This window comes from Amborella trichopoda, chromosome 1 (assembly GCF_054954075.1).
Source record: "Amborella trichopoda isolate Santa Cruz 75 chromosome 1, AtrichopodaSantaCruz75HAP2 v2.0, whole genome shotgun sequence".
NCBI lineage: Eukaryota > Viridiplantae > Streptophyta > Magnoliopsida > Amborellales > Amborellaceae > Amborella > Amborella trichopoda.
Genome location: NC_142336.1, coordinates 50,995,823 through 51,012,912, shown reverse-complemented (window position 1 = coordinate 51,012,912; position 17,090 = coordinate 50,995,823). Strand labels below are relative to the sequence as shown.

The 17,090-nt window shown below is 36.8% G+C and overlaps 1 protein-coding gene across 5 annotated transcripts in view; it reads left to right on the top strand.

Annotated features, from left to right (window-relative positions):
• LOC18448938 (RNA polymerase III subunit RPC82 family protein) overlaps positions 1-17,090 on the top strand; it is a 52,951-nt gene that overhangs the window by 7,393 nt on the left and 28,468 nt on the right. For 3 of the 5 annotated variants that reach the window (XM_006858992.4, XM_020676472.2, XM_020676473.2), the window contains exons 7-12: positions 5,089-5,199; positions 5,889-6,000; positions 12,599-12,730; positions 12,893-12,930; positions 13,039-13,131; positions 16,967-17,050. In XM_006858992.4, coding sequence (XP_006859054.1) covers positions 5,089-5,199; positions 5,889-6,000; positions 12,599-12,730; positions 12,893-12,930; positions 13,039-13,131; positions 16,967-17,050 — 570 coding nt within the window. Of the gene's footprint in view, positions 1-5,077; positions 5,200-5,888; positions 6,001-12,598; positions 12,731-12,892; positions 12,931-13,038; positions 13,132-16,966; positions 17,051-17,090 lie in introns of all 5 variants that reach the window. The other 2 variants (XR_016058852.1, XM_088871188.1) reach the window with 2 other exon arrangements.

Here is a 17,090-nt window from a genome sequence, read left to right as displayed (position 1 = left end):
TCATTCATAAACTGGGGTATAATAGTTCCAAGGGACCTTATTCATCATGTTTCATTTACCAAGAACTGTTTATTGCAGTTGAAAAACCCTTGATCTGAGCTTTTAAGCTTTTTCAGACCCTAAGAAAGAAGAAAACTACAGTTACAAATACAGGAATCTAGAAATCCATATATTTTGTCTAATATGTTGCAAGTGCAGCCATCTAGTTGTTCTTCATGTTCGATGAGTTTGTGATCTTGATCTCCTCATGCTGATGAGTCTTGATTGATACTCTTTGCTTCATTTGGCTCTAGAAAGGCTCAGAGTTTGTTTTATAGTCTTCCCATTCGAACCATTCGTTCTCTTCTTTTTGAAATGATTCTTACAACCCTTTTATTTGGGTTCTAGAGTTTTTTGGCAAAACATAAGAATGATTTGATGATCCCCCCTCTTTCAGCATCCAAATCAAATTCTATATGATGCCATAATTAAGCTACAACTACTTAAGATCATCCCATATTCAATTCGTGTTCAAATGTTTAGGGAATAGATAACCAGAAATGGGTCATCGGGAGACACATTTCCATGGAGATCATTGATCTTCTTAGTTTGAATCGCAAATGAAAATGGAATATGCATCTTCAGCAGAAAGCCATCTCAACATTTTGAGGGCCAGAGCTTGGAGATGTGTATTCTACCAAAATAGGTGGAATTCCAATCTTGTGGAGATGGCTCCTCACATAGAGCCATTTTACATATTACAAACCCACCTATAGTGGCTTGAGGTGTGAATGAAAAAATGAAGCCCTAGCTCTCTTTCACCTCTCAAGATACCACCCCTCACAAGCTCTCTCACCCCATGCCTCTGCACTCCATCTGCAACTAAGCCCAGATATGCTCTCTCTCTCTCCTCCCTGCACTCCCTTCTGCCTCTCTCTCGCCTCCCTACTCTCTCTCTCTCCCCCCCATCTCTCCCCCTTTGACCTCTCGGCTCACCTCTCTGTCTCTCTCCCCCCTCCTCTCTTACCTATCTGCTATCCCTCGTCTCGTCTCGTCTCGTCTCCCTTCTCTCTCTCTCTCTCTCTCTCTCTCTCTCTCCCGCTCTCTCCATCCCTTCCTTCCTCCTCATCTGACCTCTAGCTTCACTCCTCTTTGTCTCTGTCTCCTATTTTTCTTCTGCCTGTAACAACATCAGTAACTCTCTCTCTGTGATCTCTGCTGTTCTCAAAAACAGTAGCGTATATGTCAAGATTAGATTATATTTTTGACTTATATTCATCTTAAAATCGTGCAAACTTGGTCTCCATATTCACATGCACTATAATGCATAGATCAAGATCAAAGCACCAAGATTTCACTGCTGGAAGAAACGTGAATTAAATCAAAGAAAGCAGCGTTGAATTCACTTCTCTGCTGCTACTGTTGCAGCAGATGATCAACACTATTTTGATCTAGTTCCAGCTAAATCCAGATGATAAAAATCATCAATGGATCATCTTATCATATGAATAGTTCAAATCTATCATTTGATCGTCAAATCTGATGGTTTAATATTCATAAAGCAGATCAAATTGACCTAAACAGAGCATATCTTTGCTGTTCTCTGCTGTTGCTGTTGCAGCAGCTAAATCGTTTCAAAAACCTTTAATAGTTCTTACAAATTAATTAAAACATAATTGAAACATGTTCAATTTGTTTCACAACAGATCCCAGCAGTTTTTGAACAAATATTTCAATCAAAACATGGATCTAAGCTTTAAATTTTGCAGCTGGTTTTTCTCTTAACAAAACTTCAGCAAAAGCAAGTGTATTTGACACCGAAATTTGTGGTAATTCTCTTCACAAAATTGATCAAGTTATGTTGATTCTAATAATCAAGGCCTCAATCATTCAGTTCAATCGCATATTTCTCAAAACCTTGCATAATGTTTGGCAATAATACATCAATTATGTGATACAGTTTTCTGCTAAAAATCAGCAGAAAATGCTGCTGCAAATTCATTTAAATGATTCAAATTTATTTCAATTCATTTTTTGAACTTGTAGTTATGTTGATCTGCAGTAGTATCCAAAAATAATGGGTTTTCTTATAGATGAGAAATATGTTTGATCTATGTAACCTGGTTCAGTTAATTTGCTGCTGTTACTTGAGTTAGATTTTGTGTAACCACGTTAGATATTGGAAGACAAACTAGAGAACTTTAAAATGTTGCAGTTTCTTCCTCACTTGTATAAAACTACAAAAAGGATTGAAAAAAGATCTACCCACAATAATGAGTATTGCACGATATTGAGGATGGTAAATTTTCTTTTTTCTTAAAAAGGATGTAATAAATTTATGAGAGACACATCCTCCAGGCAATCCAAATAGTAGACAGGCATCATCGAGGTCTCTTACTGGATGCTATCCTAGGGCTGAGAATGGGTTGGATCGGGTCCAGAGCCACCGGGATCTAGATTCGGATTCAAAAAGTATACATGGGATCCAAAATATTCAAGATCCGAATGCAAAAAGTATACATGGCATTCGGATCCGGACCTGATCGGATCCAAAAAAATAATTTTATATATTATATAAAAAAAACATATAAAAAATATAATATAATATATATATATATATATTATCAATAAAAAAGCATACATGTATATGTTACTTTATATCATCATCATCATCATAGCCTTTTTCCAATTAATGGGGGTCGACTACACGAATCCTGGTCTATCATTCTGCTCAATTAAAGTAAACAGATATTGTAGGTTCATGATTCATGATAAGTTTTAGTTGAATTTTACGTTGGCTGCCTACCTAACACAACCCAGCCCCTTTGTCTGGGCATGAGACGGGTTAAGAGAAAGTTTAAGGTCATCACCCTTCTTAGACCTATATTACTTTATATATAAAGTAATATTTAATATTTTAATAACTGGGTCGGATCCGGATCGGATTCACCTATACTTGGATCTAATCCAAATTACTATTTGGATCTTCTGACTCGGATCTGAATTAGATCCATACCCGGATCTGAATTAGATCCGAAATTGGGGTTTCGGTTCCCAACTAGGTAAATTCTCAGCCCTATGCTTTCCAAACAGCAGACACCTATATTCTAGGAGATGCCGATTCCAGGAGATGCCAATTCTAGAAGAGGCATCTCCCAGGACAGGCATCTCTAGGTATCCAAACAGGCCCCTACGTTTCAAATTCAAATCAACTCAAGTGGTAAATTGGCCGTAGTTAGGCAGGCAGATTTTTATATTTCAAGGATCAATCTTAGCCAAATATATGGTGTAAATCCCTTTCTCCTTCCCTAGGACATTGGCTTGTAGATCATACAAAGTATACCAGAAAACCCTGCTGATTATTCAATATGAGTTTCACATACATGTGGCCGAGGTTGGGGTAATACCACAACTATAGGCCTTTTGATCCCACAGGAAGTCATAGTAGGTGGGTGTCGCATTGTGCTGAATTAGTCAATTGAAATTTTGACCGGTGCTCGTGAAATAACACTAGGATGTGAATTGGGAGTAGCGAGAGACGATCAAGATAAACTCTTAGTCTGGGTCACGATGCTGTTGCAATGCAAAAGTGGGCGAGGTTTGAGTCCTCTAAATTGGTCTTAGAAACTTGGATCCTGAATGTGCAAAGTCATCAGTGAAGGGGATTTTCTCTGTTGTGATCGCTTGGGCTAGTGGAAACAAAAATGTCCTTGGCAATTACTTTTTTCTATTTGAAGGAGCGTTTCATCTACAGGTGGAAGTATAAAGTTCCGACACCCTTGGAGGTTGTCCAATAAGCTAGCGGACTCCCCAGCAAAGAGTATTCAAGTCCCTTAGTTCGGCGACCATTTTCGTTAGTAGAAATTATCGTGAGACGTGAGAGATCTGCTTTTTATACATTTCAGGTGGGGTAAATAGGTGCATAATTTTTTTTTTTTGGCTTTTATTTTTTTGTAAAGCGATTATTTTTTGTATATGAGAAGTGCATTTAACTAGTTAATGTCCCCCCCCCCAAATCCAAAACAACCCCACCCCAAAAAAAAAGAAAAAGAAAACGAAAAGGAAAAAAAGCTTTGGAGATATCGAATATATGGTGGTAGTAACGACTGGAAGCTGTTGCATTGTTGGTGGTGAATTCTTAACTCTAAGGGTGGAGGGACAGTTTTTGATTGTATAGGAAGGGAGTCCCTGTGGTGGAACCAGTGCGGATGAGAAATTTTGGACTTCTCATGTTGGAGTTTGTAATGGTCCCATCTTATGGACTTTATGAGCTTTAGTAAGTTGGTCAACTCCTTGGGTTTCATAAGGATATGGTTTGAGAGAATGGAATAGATCCTTTCAGAAGTCCAGGTATGAAGTAAAGAGTGGGGTCTATCCATGGGCCCTTGGTAGTGTTCTTGGGAAGAATTAGAGTGATGAGAGCTTGAGATCCATAGTTAGAAAGGTAAATGATGGGCAAGAGGTCTAGGCGAGTTTATGAAGGAGCACAAATGTGGGGGAATGTAGCAAGTGAAGAAGGGACATTAGGAGAAGGATGCACTCTCTGATTCTTGGTGGAGCTTCGACTAGGGTAGAGAATATCTCTGGTTGGCAAAAAATGAGGATTGATGGTGCTGTATAATTGATGGGATGCCTATAGCTAGCAATGAGAGGGGTGTTAAGATGGAAGAGTCAGGTGGCAATAATGGGACTACCTACTGTCAAGGGGTATAGAGGTAAAAAAGACATCTAGGGCCATTTTTGCCATTCTCACTTTAAAGATGGCAAGGGACGGTATTTCTAGTTTTCTGTTGAACATCATCTATTTAATATGAAAGAATTAGAGATCTAGATCTGTTTTGTTTCATCCCATCTGCTTTAGGGTTTATTTTGTGAATTAGTCATTTCATATATTCTTTACTCTCTGAGTTCTGTTTCATATAAATTTTTATGAGTCTCTTTTTCTTTTCTTTCAATTTATCAATTAAACTTGATTTGTTTTCTGCTTCTAAGGATTCAATCAGGTATGTTTAATGGATTTATTTTATTGGTTTTGTACATTAGTATGTGTTTTGAAATATAAAGATGTTCATTTGCTCAATTTTGGTGCTGTTTTAAGTTTTTCCTCAGAGAAAGCGTGGGGTCATGGAGATGGATGATGATTCCATTGTTTTAGCTTGTGAGAAAGATGTTCTCTGGCGTGCCAATTTTGAGGAATTTGTATGCAGTCTTAGACATAAGGTGCATGTTCGCTCTAAACTTGTTCCCATACAAACCTACTTCTATTGAAAAATGGAAAATATGCACACATGACATCTTTTGATAGCATCCCAGGAGCACTTTGACATTATTGTGCTAAAACTCTCTCTCTTACTTCTTTTTGTTTCACATCACATTTTTACATCATAAACTAATAATTATTCCTTGTTTTCTGAAAATGTATAATATTGGTTAATCCTATATAAAAAATGTAAAATATTTGTTTAACTTTGAAATTGGCGAATATGCTGTCTCATATGGGATCATTTGATATCATCTAGTAACATGCTTAACTTTCTTAAGCAATACCCTTTTCACATTACAAACTGGCATCCTAAAATTTCAGTGGCTTTTTTAAAAATTTGATTGGTCTCCCACGAATACCTCAACACTTTAGCATTGTTTTGAAATTACATTATGCCCACAGCCCCAAATATTGCAGATGTTGAGTGCTCCATCAAATCCCTCAACACTAATCAATTTTCACTTTGCAATATCCAAACATGGATGTTTTCCCTTGAGACACTTCCACACAAAATCAGAGAAACGGCTTTCTGGAACATATACACTACTTTATTTGTATTAACCTGTGAAATATTATTTCCATAAATGTGTGAGTGCTATTTCTTTTCAAAGTCAATAACTCATTCATTTTCTTTTTCATTCTTAAGGCCTGTATAGCTAATGTGAGACCAAGGTTGGACATAGGGGCTGCAGTTGTTCTGGAAGCAATACTTAAGGAGACGAGAGCCAAAGAAAAACAAAACAAAGCAGAATATTCAGGTGAGACATGATGCATTCGTTTGTACATAAAAAGGGCTGTATTGTCATCATATCATCATAATAATTATTAGGATATCCCATAAATGTGTTATTTTCTTTGATATCAGTTCTGAACATTATACAGTAGCATGCTAGGGTATGAGTAAAGTATTTTGTAATCATAGAAATTCTTTGCCATTAGATTAATAAATTTTGAATGCATGATTTCTGGGTATGGATTGATTTGTGTCACAAATATTGATCTGTTGCCAATATCTTCTGACCCAAATTCAAAGGTTGGACTCTGCTCTGGCCCGGATCTTAGAGGAGTGAAATTGAGATGCCTCAGCGGGGTTCCAAAATGAAGATCAAAGAAAATAAGTATTGATATGACTTGGATGAGTCCTGAGAAGTGGTCTGGTGCACTAGCCCAGTTGAATCGGGACCAAGCTTTCCCAAGTTTTTGAACACTCTATAAAAGATTTTCACAAATGGATGAAACTATCAAAAAAAAAGAAAAAAGAAAAAAGAAAAAGAAAGACTACCTTATTTTCAGTATGGTCATCTTTATTCTCATAAAGTAATATCGATAAAATAGGATTTTATTTTGAAAAGTAATATTGATAAAATAGGATTTATTTTGAAAAAGGGGAGTGTCTTATCAGGAACATAATAACTTGGTGGCTATAACTTAAGGTTGGTGCATAAAAGGTGACGCTGTACATACATATTGTAAAGCAGGAACATGAGTAAGTTATCTAAAAGTAAAAATTGAAAAGGTTCATGATATTTTCAATGTAAAGTCTTTGGCACTGTTTGGTTTTACCTCTTTCCATCAACGGGAATAAAAATTCCTAAAAGTTGCACTCGAATGGCTCATGTGCCACCATATGCAGGCACAGGTCTAGGAATGGAACACCTCTTATCAGCAAAATGCCGCCGATGGTGAGGTTTTGCTGATGGCTTATGACAATTTAAGAGTTTCTATTTTCATGATTATCTTTGACAGCCGGTGAAGATAACATTTGATATGGCTACGAGAACCAAATGGGGATTTGTATGAAACATATTTGTCTAATTTTTCATTTTTCCTTTTTTTGTTCTTTTTCTGATTTGGTTTTTTGGTTTCTAAATATCTGAAGTCTTCCCTTGAAGAGGGCAATTCTAAGCTCTTCACATCTCTAAAAAAATTGAAGTAGACCTGCGAAGGAATCCTGATGACTTCCCCCAGTGGGCTCTGAGATGAAGATGTTTCAATTGTGTTTGGACATCACATGCGCTTCCCTTGCTACTTAATTGATTGTGGTGTTATGCTAGCATTCTCCTGGTCCAAGATTTATTCTAGTGGCCAAATCTGTAGTTTAACCATATCATTGCCAAAATAGAAATTACTACATACGACTTCAACATTATTCCTGGCTACGCTAACCACCATACATGAAGCATTGCCGCCCATATGAGCTAGTGACTATTCCCTAAGATCAACACCCCAGCTATATTTTTATTCTATCCCTCTTTGGTCATCTCCCTTGAGAATACCGACAAGAAAATCCCCAAATCTGTGTATTTAGGCTTAAATTGGATGCTTTTGTCTCTTTATTGATTCATTGAGTCTCTTATAGATGGGGGAAAAAGAGTTTTAATTTTTATTTTAATTTTTTTGTTAAGTGAGCAGGGCAGAGATAACTACATATTTTGAGTTAAGTGGGCTAGGTAAATTGGACTAACTATTAGTTGGTGCAAACCAAACATTTCCTTTTATTGTTTTAAGCGTTGTTTTAAACGACTGACTTGCTTTAGAAACCTGACATGGCCAGGTCTGAGTCAACTTGGTGACTCTTGTGCGGTTCCAAAAGAATTAAAGAAAAAACCCAAAAATAGGAAAAATAATGGAAATTACAGAAAATAAAAAAGAAAATCATAAATTTTTTTAGAAAAATTAATTACAATGATGAAATGGTAAAATTTTTTTAGAAAAATTAATTACAAAGTGAAAAATGATGAAATGGTAATTTTCATATGTGGATCGTGTTGCTTTGATACTTTTGTCATTTTTGGCTTGCACTTGATAGAATCATAATATAAATCTCATTTTAGGCTTACACTTTGATAGAACCATAATATAAATCTCTATGATTCTATAATTTCTATTGCAAATTGAGATGACTACCATCAATTTCCAAGTTCCAACTTTATATTAAAGAAGTTCCATGTTCAACCAAATAAACATCACAAAGAGTCAGAGTCAGACAAATGCGCGATCTGCTAGAGACATAATGACACATAAAAAAAGGGGCTTTCCAACCCTAAACATTGCTCTACTGCCTATATGAATGTAGGGTCATAATCATCATGATTGTCTTTGTGGTTTGATATAGGGAAATAGATAGAGAACAGAGAACCAACACTACTTCTGGCCAAACACAAACAACAATTAGAAGAAACCTAGGGTTTCTTCCCTAAACCAACTAGGTTTCAAAAGCCTAGGGCTTTTGCTTCCTTTTTTCCAAAATAGTGTCACATGAATGAGCCCACGCACCAACTATTGTATTCTTTTTAATGTTCAAAAGACAATACTTGTCCATTCAAATAATAAATTGACCCATATGTCCAATTTAATTGACTTTTAAAATTCATGACACTAACTTTTAAATAAAACGATTAAAATGCCCTAACAAGTTCAACAATTAAAAATGGCTACAAATAACTAGAAGATCATCCCAAACAACGCGTGCTCTTCTTGTTCTTCTTGGTAGCCCTCCTAGGGTTCACATCCTCCAAATATGCATGAGACTTGGGCCGAATCTGTTTCTCCCATAGAAGATACTTGTCTCCTTGACCACTTGAAGTACTTTGCTCATCATTATTCTCCCAAGATTAAGGAAAACTTGCCTTGAGTTAGAACCTTCATCTTCATCCATCTGGTCCATAATACTTGGACAATCAACAATGTTGAAGATATTCGAAGTCTCCATATGTGAAGGTAAAGCCTAGGGTTCCCCCCTTGGAACTGAAAAAAAAAACTGAAACAAAACTGGGAAGGCTTGTTGAATCTTTGTCTAGGGTTACCCCCTTAAGACTTAGCATACCCCACGCTCGGTTATCAAACTGATGGTGCACTCTAATTCTTTGGTCCTACTGAATTCTCTGAATTGGAAAGCAACTCAGGCAATTCCCTCTAACTAAGCTCAGGCTTAGAGCATGGGTTTCTCATGCCCTTTAAACTGTTGGGGCATGCCACCTTGTGGTACCTCCCCTAAACGAGGATAGAGGGCTGGGCATGCCCCCTCTCTATGCCCTAGGTGATGCGTGCCACCCCTAGGTCTCTATGGGTGGTGCATGCCACCTTAGAGAGGAGACTAGATAGGGAAGAGAGAGGAGAGAGAGAGGTTTGAAAATCAGATGATGATAATGAGGGGGGGACCCCCTTTGTATAGGCCTCAATGGCCCTAGGGTATTCCTTTCTCAATTGGGATTCAATTTGACCAAAAACTTTATTGGTAATCTGTGAGGTGAGAGAAACAAATTAGAGCCACCCATACATAAAATCAGCGATCATGATTAGGAAGGAATCTAGGAACCTTTATGCCCTGAAGCTGACCCATATCCATCTCTAGTCAGACTACATCTAGATCTTCCATAGTCCAATAAAATTTGCTCTTACTCACTTAGAATAACTTCTAATATCTTTAGAAATCAAAGTCAACATGAAGATCCAATTCAAAGTCAAAGTCAAAATATTTCAAACTTTATCTTATGATCAAATCTCTCACAAATTTTTCAGCACATAAAATATTTTGGAATAATTAAGTGGGTTATCCCACCTATGTGGGCCTTGTGGCCCATGTGGGACCACGTTCCACTCCATGTGGGTCCCACCTAGCCCCCATAATCTTCCAAAATATAATTTATGCACTTTTAATGGTTTATAGCCATAAAGTAATTTAAAAATTCTAAAAATGTTTAAAAACCACGGGAACATAAATAATGCTTAAAATGATGCTTCTTATGTTAAAAAAAGAAGAAGAAGCTCAAACACTCAGAAATAGCTCTAGAGGTCGATTGGTGCCAATAGATCAATAAAAGTAACTATCAGAGAACTCCGCCCATTCTTGAAACTGTGATCCACAACTATTTTCTCAGACCAACCCACGGGATCCATGACCCACAATCATTCTTCAAGGGCTTATGACTGGCCTGTCAAAGTTTGGATGATAAATAGTGGAACCAAAGTCCTAGTATGTGGATTACAGGTATCTCCCAAAAGCAAATCACATGTACATATCATCTATAGTGCAAGGGGGACTCTCTACGCACATGTACACTTATCCCTTTACATGTTTGCTTCTCAGTATGCGGCTGTGATATGTACGTGCCATTTAGAAGATTGATGATTTGTCCCTCGCTCTCACGGGTCTACAACCACACACCGGAACCATGAAGTTCTCTTGGCCTACAAATAATCCTTTGGCAGTTTTCCTACCTCAACAAAGGGTGACCCTCTTGAAAACCCTCAATGGTAATTCCTACATGCCTAGGAGAGATGGTTTTGGACATGGCTCGGGCTATAGACCGCCTAACCCTAGGTCAGTCAACCAACATACACTCCCACTAAAGTGCTCAATTCATTATATTTTTATTATTTTGACATGCTCTCACGGGCTTTAAAGCCCATAAAGCCCCAACAAATTTGAATGTGGATATACCTGATTTTGATGGTAATCCTAAACCTGAGGAGTTTATAGATTGGTTAAATATTATAGAAATGGTTTTTGATTATAAGTTCTTGAAAATAAAAAGTAAACAAGTATTGCCATAAAATTGAAGAAGTGTGTCTTTGGCATGGTGGGAACAACTTAGGACTAGAAGGGAGAGAATGGGAAAGCCCAAAATTAATACATGGGAAAGAATTATAGGAAAAATACCTACCTGGAAATTATCTACAGTCCATTAATCATAGGATCAATAATCTTTATTAGAGTGTAAAAGAGTATATTGATGGACATACCTCACTGCCAACTGGTTCATCCAAATGTCACGATACTGTGGATGTTGGGGGCAGTTCTAGTCGCCTAAATCGCCCAGACAACAACGTTATTAAGTGCTTTAAGTGTTCGGGAATCGGACCCATCTCTTCTCATTGCCCAAATAGGAAGTTTGTCAAATTTATGAGGAAGTTTTCAAAGAGGACAACAAGTAGTCGTTTGATGGAGATCTTGTTTATGATGAGATACCAGAAGATGAGCCTGAAGTGACCTTTAACAACTATGGAGAATCTTTATTATCACCATTTTGTTTCCAAAATCCACAAGTTGTAGACATTGGGATTTGCCACCAATTTTCGATAAATGCTTAGATAAACTACAAGATTTCTTAGGATATCCGACCAATGATAAGGATCAAGATGAAGATGAAGATGTTCGGAAGAGGATCTTACTTGTGAAGAATATGGAGAGAAGGCAGAAGGGGACCGATCAAAATCATGGCCTTTCAAGATCTCAAGGATATCAAAGAGGTGAAGCATTCAAGAGATTTGCAGCATTGAAATCAAAATAGCATGGGGGAAGTGTGGTTGACTCATAAACTGCAAATTGTGGCCTTGGATTTAGAGAGTAATCAAATAGATGTCGAGAAAGGCTCTAAACACCAGAAAATGGGCTTTGTAGTTTCATACTGAATTTCAATGAGAATTCAGGAATAGCTGAAATTTGTACCAATTCCTTACCATCCATACGAGGGTCTGTTTCTTGAGGATTTCTTCTACCATGAATAATACTTGATCCAACAATGAAGAAGGTGTTTTTTGATGTTGGATTCATCTTAGCTTACTTCAAAATTTGAGGAAGAGTTTTCTCGAACCAGGGGAGATTGATGCAGGACAAGATGCCTCTTATTTTTGAATTTTTGTTATTAAGCTTTAGGGATGTAGTTTTTGGATTTTTTTGGGGGTTCAGTGTTAGGGTTTTTTAAGGGATTCTAGGGTTTTTCTTAGTATTTTTATGAGTGTTTATGGAATATTTTTTTTTATAAGGGGTAAAAATATCCTTATGAATTTTGTACATCTCCCAAATACAATTAACAATTTCCCAAAAAAAAATATCATTACGAATTTTGTATTAAGTTAGTATTATTTAGTTAGTCTTATTTTGGTGAGGGGCATTATGGACTAAAAGCTCTGGCTTCTTTGAAGGCCTAGAGGCCTTCACATCAATTTCTAGGAACAAATAAAAGCTTTGGTTTCTTTGAAGTCTTAGTTAGGGTTTGAGAAAAAACCCTAGGTTCTTTTATTGATTGCTTTTGCTTGTTTGTATCTTGCCGATTTTATTGTTTTCTTCAAATTTCCTACATTAGCAACTCTTTTGGATCATATCACACCACACCCTTGATCAGTCCTTGCTTGTCTCTACCTAGCTCATATGTGGATGGCTGACATGGTATAGTGCGCACGTGCCACAGTGGCCCCTTTGACCACGTTAATGAATGATGCCATAACATTGTTACTTTTATTTATGCCACATCATTGATACTTTTGTCGATGCATGCCTTTTTGAATAAGTTTTCTTTCATGCTTTGCAAATGTTATGTTGAAGTGTTATTTGACGACTTCTTGAATCAACAGCCCCTTTCTCGATGAATTCCATTGTACAGGCATTACTAGGAAGTCCTCATGGCCATCTGGAACATGTTAGAGCTGCCCTTAACCAATTGGGGGCCAGTTGCACAGGAGCGACAGAGGGATCCTACAGAATAAGTATCCACTGCCTTGTTTTTTTAATTCATTTATAATTTGCTCAAAACAAAGTTGAAGAGAATGCCCGTATTGTATAAATATCTACTAATTTATTTTTAGTTCACTTGATTCCTTTTATAATTACAATTAAACCAAAATTATGTGTTTCCTTGACTTGGCTAGGTCTAAAGAAAATAATTGAAGCTGCTCAAAATAGTGAGGTAGACATTTTATTCTTATTTTCTGTTTAACATATTCTGATCTCTCTGTTTGGAATTTATATGAGCTTTGTTTGATTCTTTTTATGATATAATTATTTAATGCTTCAGATGGAGTCTATTGTGCTAAAAAGATACGGAAGCGAGGGTTGCAGAATATTCAGATTGTTGGCTGATAAAAATGGCATGATTGAGCAAAAACAGGTGAGATTTTGTTACCCCATTTCATGGGGCCCATCGCTAATGGCTTAATATAACTGAGAGATTTGGATTTTGCACATTCCATTTCATGTACATGTCTAATATAAATTTTTTTTAGTAATTGTTTGATGTTGGAAATCTAGAGCATCTGATGAGCTCATAATTAGAAACTTGTACCCTTTACACTTTTCTACCGTGCTCTGGAACCATATTGATTCCTTCGCTTGGTATATTTTTGTCATGCTTCTTTATGCTTTTTTTCTTTGAAATATTTGTGTTATAATAACTTTAATTAATTGTTTGGAATAACTCAACTTATGAGTGTGCCATCCATGCTTACCATTCCCAGGCCCATGGTACTTAAATTTCAAACGTTTGTCGTTTGTATTATTGTAATCCAAATATTTCAAAGTGACATGCTCAAGTTGTGTTTAGCATCAGTAATGGCTTTGGAGCAATGTCTAGAATCTCGTAACTCACTCTCTGACTTGATGACAGCCAAAACTGAGTCAACTCACCCAAGTTTTTCAATTTGGTTAAAAATTTCTTATGCTGATAGCGTGACCAAGGCTAAATGGGGAAACACATACCATTGCAAAGATCACAACATTTTTTTTGTTGATCATAGTATTTCTAATTTAAAAACAGAAAAAGGGGCCAAACTACAGTTTGTCATAATAAGTCTCGAGGACCCGGCTAGCTGAGTTGACTCAGATGAGTTTCAAAAACTTGACATAAGTTTCTCTCTCTCTCTCTCTCTCTCTCACTATACTTGTCTGTTTACATCAATTTCTCCATTGTTATACTGCATTGGAATCTGAGAATTCAGGAACCAAATGCCATTTTATGGCTAGTTTGAGGTTTTTTGGACTCCATTGTAATGTGTTCCAGAGTTTCTTCTTCTTCAGAGTTTAAAGTGCAGAGTGTTGAGTAATTCTGAAAGGTTAACACATTGGAGAGGAGATAGCTTCCTGAATCCCTAAAAAAGTTGAAATTACAGTAAATTAAACTTCTTAACGAAACCCATTAAAGAAAGGACAGCTTCCCTAATCTGTAAAAAGACAAAAATCAAATTACATTCAATTAAACTTCAGAAAAACCCCAATTGTGAAACCCTATACATGAATCTCGAAAGGTAAATTCATAATCCAAATACCTTCAAGATCAATTAGGGATGGGAAATTTCCAGACTTGAATGGTGGTTATATCTTTGTTTGATCTTTCAAAGTTTTAAAATAAGTAATCATGGCCAAAATACTTTTAAATCTTTGCCAAAATGATAGAAAGCATAAATAAACATGTTACAAATATATTTCTTATTTTTTTAGGATTTTTTAATATATTTTAAATTTCTTTTTTGAGATCCCCGAGTTGGACCTCCAACTCGGGACAACTCGGGCTCGGCAACTCGGCCGAGTCGAAATGGACACTGGTTTGAGGAAGAAGATAAACTTGAAAAAGAAAAAAAATACAAAGAGAGAAAAAAATAAAAAAAGGAAGCATCCTTGCCTAGCCACATGCCCTCTCTCTATCTCTATCCCTTGCCCTGATATCTCTCCCATCCACAAAAGAAAGTAGAAGAGAGTAAAGTTGCACAGGTACTGTCTCTCTCTTCATTCTCTATGTTTTCTCTCTCTTCCCTCTCTCCCTCTGCCCCACCCCACATCTTTCTCTTTCTCTCTCTTCCATTTCTTTGTTCTCTATGTCTTCCATCTCTCTCCTGGCCCCACAGCCATCAGGCCAGGGAGAGAGAGGAGGGGTTTCGGGCTGGGTAAGGCCACTTAAGTTATGGGTCCCTTTTGTATGTTTTTCTGAAGTGTTTATCACAGGTTCTAACAACGATAATCAAGTCTAAGCAATTTATTTCAAAGTTTTTCAGATTTAAGATAACCTTTGGTGTGATTTTCTGTCTAAACTCCTGTATTTTTCCAGTAAGGCTCACCAGTTTCTTCCTGTGGATTTTTTTCAGCAAGGCTCTAGGGATAGGGTAGAGGTGGATAGAGAGAAGAGGCATTCGGTTCCCTCTCTTATTTCACCCATACGAGCTGGTGAAAGTGGCTTTTTAGCCTCTCTCAATCTACACCATTCTTCAACCCTATTGTAGTCAGGATTGGGAATGGGATCGTGATAGGCTAGACTCTCCCTATAGTTGGGATCGAGCTTTGTACACCTTGAATTTTAGGGATCTCGGTCCCAACATAGTGGGAGCTGGATGTTTTTGGGATAACACGATAAATTATAAAGGTCTGAGACCCACCTGGTAAAAGCATCTCTTTTCTCTTTGAAAAGTATATAAATATGATTTTACAACATAATTCCTTTCTTTTTTAATGGATATGCATCTAAGACTCGTTTCCATATAAAAAAAAATCAATCTGACATGAGTGTGATTTATATCGACCAACCCCTAAGGGATTGGGATTGTGTTCCCCCCATATGGGAGTGAGATCCACCCAAGATCTAGCTTCGGGAGCATGTGATCGGCAGAATTGCCACCAAGTTGGGAGATCCCAGTAACTACAGTTGAACCTTATAATCTCAGTCATCGAACCCATACTGTGGCATAGGCTGCTCGGATTCATTTTTCGAAACACACATAATTACCTTATCTTACTCAACAATTCTCGACATTTGATGCCCTTACTCCTCAGATATTAATCTTTTGCTTCGGGGTATTTGAGGTGATTAATTGAGGATAAAGTAGAAATTCTTGGCAGAAACAAAAGCATTTGTTAATTATTGTGGGGAATGAAATCACCCGTATGGGATGTGACATCATTCACATCAGGTGTGATGTCACTCACATGAAGCATTAATTTCTTTATAATAACTAATAAATGATGTTGTTTTCTTCAAAATATATCTATTATACACCTCACTAGTGACAAAAAGTGTTGTTATTCAAAAAGTTTTTGTACTTAAAAGCAAGAGTAATGAATGTCCAATAAGTAGCTTAAGGGGATACTCCATGAGAGGGGAGTAGTGTAACAAATCCCTTCATATATGCATGTATGTATGTGTGTGTGTGCACGCGCATGTATTTATGTTCATATGTGTGCATGCATGTATGTATGTGTGCATGCATGTATGCATGTGTATGTGTGCCTGTATGTATGCATGCATGTATGTGCGTATGTATGCGTGTGTACATGTATGTGCGTATGTATGCATGCGTGCATGTATGTGCGTATTTATGCATGTGTGCATGTATGTGCGTATGTATGCGTGCATGCAGTGTATGTGCGTATGTATGTATGCCTGTGTGTATGTTTGTTTGTATGTATGCGTGCACATATATGCACGTATACCCTCACTTGGTTCTTTAAATACAATTCTTATTCGGTGAAAGACAAAAATATCCTTATTGAATGTTGTGTATTATGTCATGGGTTGTTTCTTCTGATGTTGAACTTTTGTGATCTTTAAAGAAGAATGTGTTCTTCTGCTTACCACCATGCAATTTCTACATCTATATAGAAGTTAAGATCATTTCATTGCAGTTGATTTTTTTATTGTTATTCTGGTTTTTATTTATTGATTATCATTCAACACGAGTCTTCTGATTAGGCAATTCTGGTTTCTCTGATGTGTTTATGAGAATTTACTTCATTACTAGCTATCTTATCGTGCTTAGATTGTGGGAACAAATTTTGGTTTTTTTTTGTCTTAGGAAGGGCCTTTCCTAGTGATTGTTTTGTTCTTAAAACTACTTTCTATGAAGAAGTGGCTGTTTAATGTTCTAGATTAGGGCATATTTGGTCACTGGTTTCACATGAGAAATTTTAGTACTACAGATATGATATGTTGGCCGAAATAGCTAAATGTTTCTTGTTTACAGATCCCAAATCTGGCACTTATAGAGACAAAGAAAGCATTTGAGCTTCTCTACAAGCTCATGAAAGATGACTACTTGCAGATGGAGGTAAGTTAATTTGATCATCCATGATTACTTGCTGTTATGC